General features: G+C 45.3%; 1 protein-coding gene across 3 annotated transcripts in view; it reads right to left on the bottom strand.

Annotated features, from left to right (window-relative positions):
• Positions 1 to 10080, bottom strand: part of IRAK2 (interleukin-1 receptor-associated kinase 2) — a 58218-nt gene that overhangs the window by 47502 nt on the left and 636 nt on the right. The window contains exon 1 of one of the 3 annotated variants that reach the window (XM_010842113.1): positions 8065 to 8264. The exons of 1 other annotated variant lie outside the window; for it this stretch is intronic. In XM_010842113.1, the coding sequence (XP_010840415.1) occupies positions 8065 to 8158 (94 nt within the window). In that variant the 5' untranslated portion in view covers positions 8159 to 8264. Of the gene's footprint in view, positions 1 to 8064; positions 8265 to 10080 lie in introns of those variants that run through there. One more of the 3 variants, XM_010842112.1, reaches the window with a different exon arrangement.

The following is a 10080-nucleotide window of genomic DNA, read 5'->3' as shown; positions in this document are numbered from 1 at the left end:
AAGAGACACAGTTAGAACTGGACATGGAACAACAGACTGGTTCCAAATAGGAAAAGGAGTACATCAAGGCTGTATATTGTCCCCCTGCTTATTTAACTTATATGCAGAGTACATCATGAGAAATGCTGGGCTGGAAGAAACACAAGCTGGAATCAAGATTGCCGGGAGAAATATCAATAACCTCAATATGCAGATGACACCACCCTTATGGCAGAAAGTGAAGAGGAACTAAAAAGCCTCTTGATGAGGGTGAAAGAGGAGAGTGAAAAAGTTGGCTTAAAGCTCAACATTCAGAAAACGAAGATCATGGCATCCGGTCCCATCACTTCATGGGAAATAAATGGGGAAACAGTGTCAGACTTTATTTTTTGGGGCTCCAAAATCACTGCAGATGGTGACTGCAGCCATGAAATTAAAAGACACTTACTCCTTGGAAGAAAAGTTATCACCAACCTAGATAGCGTACTGAAAAGCAGAGACATTACTTTGCCAACAAAGGTCCGTCTAGTCAAGGCTATGGTTTTTCCTGTGGTCATGTATGGATGTGAGAGTTGAACTGTGAAGAAGTCTGAGCACCGAAGAATTGATGCTTTTGAACTGTGGTGTTGGAGAAGACTCTTGAGAGTCCCTTGGACTGCAAGGAGATCCAACCAGTCCATTCTGAAGGAGATCAGCCCTGGGATTTTTTTGGAAGGAATGATGCTAAAGCTGAAATTCCAGTACTTTGGCCACCTCATGTGAAGAGTTGACTCACTGGAAAAAAGTCTAATGCTGGGAGGGATTGGGGGCAGGAGGAGAAGGGGATGACAGAGGATGAGATGGCTGGATGGCATCACTGACTCAATGGACTTGAGTCTGGGTGAACTCCGGGAGTTGGTGATGGACAGGGAGGTCTGGCGTGCTGCGATTCATGGGGTCGCAAAGAGTCGGACACGACTGAGCAAATAAACTGAACTGAACTGAAGCAATGGAGCATGCACACGCTGTCTACAATACTAAAACTAATGCCTTCCTTCTTTTCATTTTTATTATAAAGTTAATGGTTGTTTGCTAAAGAAAACTTGGAAAACGCAGGGGCAAAAAAGCTAATAAATGACACAGCATCCCACTAGGATACTTTCCACTTCTAAGACTCTCCCCCAAAACATACAGGTGTGCCTCTAGGTGCAGTTGTTGCAGACTGTAAGACAGAATGTGTATCTAGACCTTATTTACTAACATTATACTGTAAGCATTTTTCAAGTTGGTTACAAGCTCTTCATATTTAGCATTCCTGAGTGGTCACATAGTATTCTGCTGAGTTTCCTGAAATGAGGCAGGCATTTATTTATCTATTTTTAAACTAGGACACAAACAATCAGACTTCAGTTTCAGGATTTCAGAAACCTGTGTGAAACATCAAGTCATACATTCATTCAACAAAATATTATTGCGCTCCAGGCCTATGACAAGTTCCAGAGATACAGTGGTGAGTCAACCCGAAGTCCACAGAGCTTTTCTGTTTGAAAATATACAAACATTAAGTGAACTGAGTGGGGAAGAGCAAGACAAGAGCCCAGGATCACAGAACAATGGAGTTCGAATGCCAGGCTGCAGTCTGAACCTGATCCTAAGAGCCACAGACACCAGGACACCATGAAACACCTCAGAGCCGGGGAGGGACATGATCTTATTGGACAGTCCCTGTTCCTCTGGAGGAATGGGGAAGGTTGTGACAGCCTCCAACAGAGAGAAAGCCTCTGGGAGAACTGCCCAGTTAGAGATGGAAAGTTCTTGAGTTGCAACCTTAGTCACTGGAAACCCCAGACCAGATTTCTGGTCCGTGGGATGTGATGTCAGCAGGGTCAGGGGCTGCTTCCAGTGGCAGAGACAAAAGAGTGGAGGGAAGAGGAAGGAACCCCTTCTTCCCAGCCCTCCATGCACACAAGGTCTGTCCACAGGTTCACCTCCCACTCTCTGGAGGCAGCATGATGTCATGGGAGGAACAGAAGCCACCCCCAGGGCTCCACTGCGGCAGCCCTCACTTCTGTGAGCCGCACTTTCCTCATGGGCAACGTGGGAGGAAGAGGAATTAAACCCGGAGTTGCCCTGCAGTGTGGACACTGTAGCTCTGTAAAAGTGACATCTCTCACAGCACTAACCTGTCAGCAGTTAACAAGACCCTGAAATCAGGGTTAAGACAAGATACAGATCTTAGTGGGATGAGTCACTGCCGAGTGCCCTGCTGAGTCCTTGGCTCTTTGCCCAACACTCACAACCTGGTCATCACATGTGGAACATTCAGAAACTGGGAGAAAATCAAAGCCCCCATGATCACCCTACTTGGAAGACCCCAAGGAAAGCACTGGTTATACTCTTGTAGACTCTTCTATCAGAAATAAAAATACATGCTTATGTCAGCAGGATGGATGTTACAATCACAGGCTTAGGGACCAGACTTTGGATTCTTTTTTTTTTTAATATTTATTTGGCTGCACCAGATCTTAGTTGCGGCTCTCGGGATCTTTAATTGTGGTATGTGGTATATAGTTTCCTGACCAGGGTTCAAACCCAGGTCCCTTACATTGGGAGTGCAGAGTCTTAATCACTGGACCACCAAGGAAGTCCCTAGACCTTGGATTCTGAGGCCTGGGTTCAGATCTTCTCTCTGCTACTTATTTGCAGTGTGCTTAGCGAAGGTGCCTCCTCACCTCTCCCTGTGCCCCAGTTTCCTCATTTTCAAATGAGGAAAACAATGGCACCTGCTTCAGCGGTTGTTGCAAGGATTAGATTAGTTATACATATAGGATAACATACCTGAGATATAAATGCTCGCTGTAATTGTTAAGCCATCTATACTCTATGAAAACCTGCTTTCATCCCCGAAGGTTAACACTACGTGATGACCATCCCTTCTGGTCTGGGATCCTGAGTCCTGCAGGACTCAGGGAAAAACCTTGCCCATCTGCAAAGCTCTCTGGAGCAGAGAGGGAACAGTCTCCTGAAATGATCCGCCCTTGTATGAAGTGCTCCTTGTCTGGACTAACCAGACTCCTTTCTGGTTGAGGGAAAGGGAGAGTGTCTTGTCCCCTAAGCCTCTCAGCAACTCATCCCCATTTTACAGATGAGGAAACTAAAGGCTCAGAGAGAGGCAGTCACTTGCCTGAAGTCACACAGCTGGGCAGGGACAAAGCAGGGCTGTACACGAAGATTGGTGCATGCATGAGAGAGGAGGAACAGGAGCCATCTAACAAAGGAATCCCTGCCCCAGGACCCCTCGAAATGCACCAGGAATGAGTGAAACAGTAAGAAGCCTGTTTTCCCCCAAGGGGAAACATCAATGCAGTCACAATCATAGGGAAACAAACAGGAGGCAAACATGTTATCTGCCAAAATTGTCAAATCCAAAGAGTTTGCATATTTGTGACTGTATGATTTTTGCATCACTTGATGGATTTTTCCACCTCCATTCCCCAGTATCACAATCTCCCCTAAGGGATGATCGCTTCTAAAATGACTGGCATTATCTGTAATAGTAAAACGCTAGAATGCCATTAAAGAAAAAAAAAGAATAAATTGTGGAATTTGCAGTAAGGTCTTTCAACTTCAACAACAAAAAAGAGACTTGCAGAAGCCAAGACTCTTTAGGGCTGGAAGGACAATCACGATTACTTGTGCTGAACAGAAAATCATGAAGCGCTGCCTTGGCAAGGAGCTGTCACCTGGGGGGCATGGCTGGTTCCCAGCCCAGTGACCTCTGACTCAGCACAGACAGCTGGCTGAGCACGGGGCTCCAGGCCATCCTACGTCCTCACCATTCCCACATCCTTCAGCCCATCATTCACTCAAGTGGTACTGAGTGTGCACTGGCCGGGCACTGCCCCAGGCACCGAGAATACAGAAGCAAACCAGACAGGTGATGTTCCTGCCCTAATGCTGCTTACATTATCTGGGGACAGACGAACATAGACAAATAAGGAACAAGGTCATAGCGTGTTAAGAGAAATGAAGAAAATAAAACATGGAGATGAGATTAAAAAAAGAAAGAAAGGGGGACAGGGTCAGCTTCTCAAACAAGGTGGCATATGAATTGAGAACTGAAGGACTATGCCCCCCACAGATGTCAGTGGCCTAAACCCCAAAATCTGTGGATATGGCGCCTTACATGACAAAAGGGACTTTGCAGATGGCATTAAGTTAAGGGCTTTGAGATAAGATTATCCTGGATTATCTGAGTGAGCCCGAGGATCCTTATACACGGGCGGCAGGAGTGTCTGATTCAGGGAAAACTACAGAAGCAGAGGTAGAGACAGCTGGGGACGCTACCCTGGTCTCTTTGACAGTGGAAGAGGGGCCACAGGTCAAGGGATGCAGGCAGCCTCTAGAAGCCCAAAAAACAAGGAAATAGATTCTCCTCTAGCGCCTCTGCAAGGACAGCTGTCCTGCTAGGCCTTCTGACCTCCAGAACTGCAACACAATAAAGGCTGTTTTAAAACCATTAAATTGCGGTAATTGGTTACAGCAGCAAAAGAAGTCTAAAAGAGACTAGAAAACCAGCCCTGGGGAAGATGGGGAAAGAATGTCCCAGACAGAGGGAACAGCCAGTACTAAGGCCCTGAGTCTGGACCAAGGAGGCTAGCATAGCTGGAGCAGGGTGAGCAAGAGCTGGGTGTGGGAGGAGAGTCACACAAAAGTCAGTGCGGCTCACACTGTGTCAGATGGGGCGGGCCTGGGGAGGAAAGTGGATTATAACCTAAATCACAATGGGAAGCCTCTGAGGACCTTGAGCAATTCTGGTGTCTCCAGAGTCTGAGGGGTCAGAGGTATTCTCCACCGAGGATGTACAAATGCACATGAAGAGACACCCAATATCATTAGTCATTATGGAAATGCAAACCAAACCACAGCAAAAAATCACTTCATACCTCCTCGAAGGGCTCCTCAGATGGCCAGAAACTCAGAAAGACGGAGAGTAACAAGTGCATGGATGGAGGGGGCCATGGAGAAATCGGGACCCTCATACAGAGCCGGTGGGAATGTAAAATGGTAAATGCATTTCCAAAAACTGTGCAACACTTCCTCAAAGTGTTAAACATAGTTACGCTGTGACTCAGTAATTCCACGCCTAGGTACCTACTCAAGGGAAATGAAAACATACAGCCACACAAAGACGGACACAAATGTACACAGAAGGATTATTCATAACAGTCAAGCAGTGGAAAGAACCCCAAATGTCAGATGAATAAATAAAATGAAGTACCTCCGTACAATGGAATATTATTCAGTAATAAATAAAAAGAAATTAAGCACTGATACACACTAAAATATGGATGAACTGTGGAAAGGTGCTAAAGTTGCAAGGGAGCACATGTTTTATGATTTATTCCATTTATATGAAATGTCCAAAATAGGCAATGCCTAAAGCTGGGGGGGAAACAGGAGATGCGTTTGGGGGGTTGGGAGAGACGGTCGAGGGGTATAGGGTTTCCTTCTGGGGTAATCGAAATGTTCTAAGATTGATATGGAAATGGATATACAACTTTGCATATACTAGATGCCATTGGATTGTACACTTTAAATGTGTGAACTGCATGGTAGGTGAATTATACCTCAATGAAGCTGTGCTGTGGTGTTGTTTTTTTTTAATCGTCATATATGGAGAACAGACTTGTTGCCAAGAGGGAGGGGCATGGGGGAAGGATGGATTGGGAGTTTAGGATTAGCAGATGCAAAATGTTATATATTGAATGGATAAACAACAAGGTCCTACTTTATAGCACAGAGAACTATATCCTATATCCTGTAATAAACCACAATGGAAAAGAATTTTTTTTAAATATATAAATATATATAACTGAATCAGTTTGCTGTACAGCAGAAGTTACAACACTGTAAATCAACTATAATTCAATTTTTAAAATTTTTAGTTTATAAAGAAGAGGAAGAACTTCACAGGAGTGCCTTCTAAATTAATATCCTAGAAACAGAAGTTGTTCTAGTCTCATAACTGAGGCCCACACGGAAAAACTAGAGACAGTCTCTTACATAAAGTGTTTTTCCACAACCCACAAAACAGTCAAAAGCAGTGAAATCACAGATCATCTGAGCAAAGGGTCACAGTGCAGTCTAGAAAATCAGATGATGACAGACATTCTCAGAGATGCCCTGATGTGTTACCAAGGTACTGCTTCTGCAGGGAGGAAAGGGGAGGCTGAGGACCAGGGAGGGGAAAGATACAACTTTCCAGGGGCCGGATTTGTTCATTTAACCTAGCATATCTGCTATTTTTTTCCACTAAACAGTTAATAAAAATACACACTGAAATAAAAATCGAAGTCTGTGCTGCTAAAGAATACTGCTTGGCAAGGAGAAATTGTGATACAGTGTAAGTGAAAAAAGTAGGCTAGTAGAATGTACAAAATTATGATTTTTGGAAAATGTATATTCATTAATAAATATGCTTAGGGAAAAAAAACTAGAAGGTATGACACCTAGCACTCTGCTGGAACATGGTTAGAAGCCAATTCATGTTACCGGCTGCTGCTGTTATTATTATTATTAGCACCCAAATGATAGGATGGTATCACTGAGCGGCAGAGTTTGAGCTAATCTTTGCTTCCTTCAGTATTTTGCAATAAGCATGTATTATTTTTGTGACTGGTTCAAAGCAGGATTTCTGAACCTCAGCACTACTGACACTTTAGGCTGGATAGTTCTTTGAGGAGGGGGCTGTTTTGTGTGTTGTACGACAATTAGCAACATCCTTGGCTTCCCTGGATGGCTCAGATGGTAAAGAATCTGCCTGCAATGCAGAAGGCCTGGGTTCGATCCCTGGGTTGGGAAGATCCCCTAGAGAAGGAAATGGCAACCCACTCCAGTATTCTTGCTGGGAGAATTCCATGGACAGAGAAGCCTGGCTGCAGTCCATGGTGTTGCGAAGAGTCAAACACGACTGAGCTACCGACACACTTGGCACCTACTCACTATATCCCCCAAGCTGCGACAACCAAAAATGTCTCCAGACATTAGAAATGTTCCCTAAAGGGGTCAAAATTGCCCCTGGTTGAGAACCACTAGGTTAAAGTATATATTATTTCCTCAAACTGAATAGATAACAACATGCATGCTCATTTTATTATTATTCTTTCCACCATACATATTACATTCTTTGTTCAAATGGTATATATCATAATCTCAGTTTTTTAAAATACAGATATTACCTTTCAAATAAAGTGGCACCAGTTGCACGGTTTAAAAAAAAAACAACAACAACAACTAAGAATGGTCATTGTTAATACTTCCTTAATACAAGAAACTCTGATACGCAGGTGTCAAGAGCTTTTTATACAATTTTCATTCCTCACAACCACCTCCAGTTTACCGATTAAGAAACTGAGACTCAGATTAAGGTTAAGCAACTTGCCCAAAGTCACCAGTTGGATGTGGCGGAGCCTGGAGTACAGACCTCTGTTTGGGCGCCTGAGGACCACATGCTCAGCATGCCCCAAAATGCCAAGCCCTCAGTCAATCACCAGGCGCAAACAAAGAAAATAGAACAAGGAGTTAAGGATGTCCTGGCGGAGCCAGACGCCAGGGTTTAGGAACCGCCACTTAGGAACCGCGTTGCACAAGTGACTCTTATAAGTGGCTGCCCTCACAAGTGAGTCTACCTCTAAATCCTTTTCCTGGTCTGTAAGACGGGGTAAGAGAAATATGCACTTTACAAGTTGTTATGGAAATTAAATGAGATAATCCGTGTCAGGTGCTTGCGTCAGGGCCGGGCACACAGTAAGCACCAGTCATTGCTGACAGCAATAATTTTCAGCTTTACCGTAAACAGCGAAGTGCAGCCAGTCATTACTTAGCGACAGACTGAGTAACAGCAGAAATCGTCCGAGATCACCTCACACCTTCTAGATCACCAACAGAGAAGGGGCAGCGCCTGCCCGAGGATACACAGGGAGGCCCGAGGATACACAGGGAGGCCCGGGCCCAGGAAAGCAGCAGAGAGAGCCCTTGACATCAAGGACCACGGTAGACAGGTTGGGGAGGGGGCTTAGTGGGGTCGCAGAAAGGACCACTCACCGAACTGCATCCAGTCCCACTCGCTCAGCGTGTCCATGTTGCGGCACAGGTCGTCCAGCACCCAGGAGGGCAGCTGGTAGATGTAGCAGGACATGGCCAGGCTCTGAGGGCTGCCGGGCAGGCGGCCTGACAACTGAGTCCGACGCAGGCAGGACTCCGCTTCTGTACCCGCGGGCTCGTGGGTCCACCCACCGCGGGCCGCCGGGAAGTAGGCGGGGCCGACCCTGTGTGCGACTGCCCCCTGGCGGACACTGGGGGCGCGACGCCTCCCGGCCGGCTTGACCAGTGGCTGAAAAACCAAGTCGGTCAGAGCCCGGAAGAGAAACAGGCCCAGAGGAGAGAGGAAACACCTTTAAGACCACACGGGAATTCAGTGTTGATCCCAAGAGACCTTCTGACTCCACCTCCAGGGCTTTAGCCCCTCAGCCACATTCGACTCATTCAAGAGATAGTCTATTAATAACCTGCTATAAGTTGGGCACTATTCTAGGTGTTGGAGATGCAAAAGTGCAGAAAACTTACAAAAGTCCCTGTTATCATGGGTGGGAGTGGATGGAGGAAACTAGCAATAAATAAAACATTACTGAATAAATAAGTTACATGAAATGCTAAAAGGTGCTATTGTGGTGGTGGTGGGGGGGGGGTACTTTAAGAGAAATCAGGAGTCCAGAGGAAGCAGGGGTAGGACTCTGTATTAAATAGGAGACTCAGGATAGACTGTGATTTTAAGGGCCAATATTTATTGAGCAGCTACTATTTGCCAGACACTGCTCTAGGTGCTGGATTCTTTCCTCCAGAGAGGCTTGAGTAGTGCGGGGCCTCAGCAGGCCATCTTATGGACATGACTTTGTCCCCATTCTTTAGAATAAGTTCCTCAAAGTAAGGTCTTTGTTATTACTAATTAATAGAGTTGCCACTCATGTATCAAGTACCAGGCATCTCCTACAGGATACATTTATCATTCTCTTCTACAGATGAGGAAACTTAGGCTTGAGTCGGTTGTAACTTGTCCAAGCCAAACTGGTCAAGTAACAAGATTCAACCCAAGTCTGATCCCAAGGAAGGGCTCTTTGTTCCCTATTTTCTTCTCCGAAAAATTTCCTGTGATCCTGAACAATACATAGTTTCTCCTAATTAGCTTTTCCATGACCAACACCTTCCCTACTAGGGTTGGTTAAAAAGTTACTGAAGCTAAATGTAATTAGTGATATAGTTGTGCCATTTTGACCTGTTGATGTTTGCTGCTGCTGCTGCTGCTGCTAAGTCGCTTCAGTCATGTCCGACTCTGTGTGACCCCCATAGATGGCAGCCCACCAGGCTCCCCTGTCCCTGGGATTCTCCAGGCAAGAACACTGGAGTGGGCTGCCATTTTCTTCTCCAGTGCATGAAAGGGAAAAGGGAAAGTGAAGTCGCTCAATCATGTGCGACTCTTAGCGACCCCATGGACTGCAGCCTACCAGACTCCTCCGTCCATGGGATTTTCCAGGCAAGAGTACTGGAGTGGATTGCCAGTGCCTTCTCCATGTTCATGTTTAATTCCCTTGAAAATACAGAGGTTTGCAATCCCTGCTACACCTTAGAATCATTTGGGAACTTTAAAAGAGAACCTACAGGCACGATCCAGGTGCGATTGTTCTGGGTTGGAACTCAAGCACTGGCATTTCAAAAAGCTTCCCAGGTAGTTCTACTTATGTGCAGGCAGAGTTGAGAACCCGTGGGACATCAGGAAGATGGAAGTGAAAGGCGGCTGATAAAAAGGAAATAACCAAAATAATGCTTTTCTGTGTACTTTGCACGTATTTTTCTTCTCTAATAAAAATAACTTTATTGGTTTTTCTGATAGTATATGATCATTGTCCTAAACAAAGGAGGGAAATTAAGAAAAAAAAAAAAAAAAGCCAGTCCTGGACTTTGTTCCACTTGTGTAGGGGAAAACCCAGTTCTCCCTTCTGTGTTTCTTTACTTGTAACTGAGCAGGACCCTACGGGGCTCCTTCTCAGAGCAGACCCCACCCCA

The sequence above is a fragment of the Bison bison genome, unplaced genomic scaffold, assembly GCF_000754665.1.
Source record: "Bison bison bison isolate TAMUID 2011002044 unplaced genomic scaffold, Bison_UMD1.0 scf7180017864171, whole genome shotgun sequence".
In the NCBI taxonomy this organism is placed as follows: Eukaryota; Metazoa; Chordata; class Mammalia; order Artiodactyla; family Bovidae; genus Bison; species Bison bison.
This window is presented reverse-complemented; position numbering and strand designations above follow the sequence as displayed.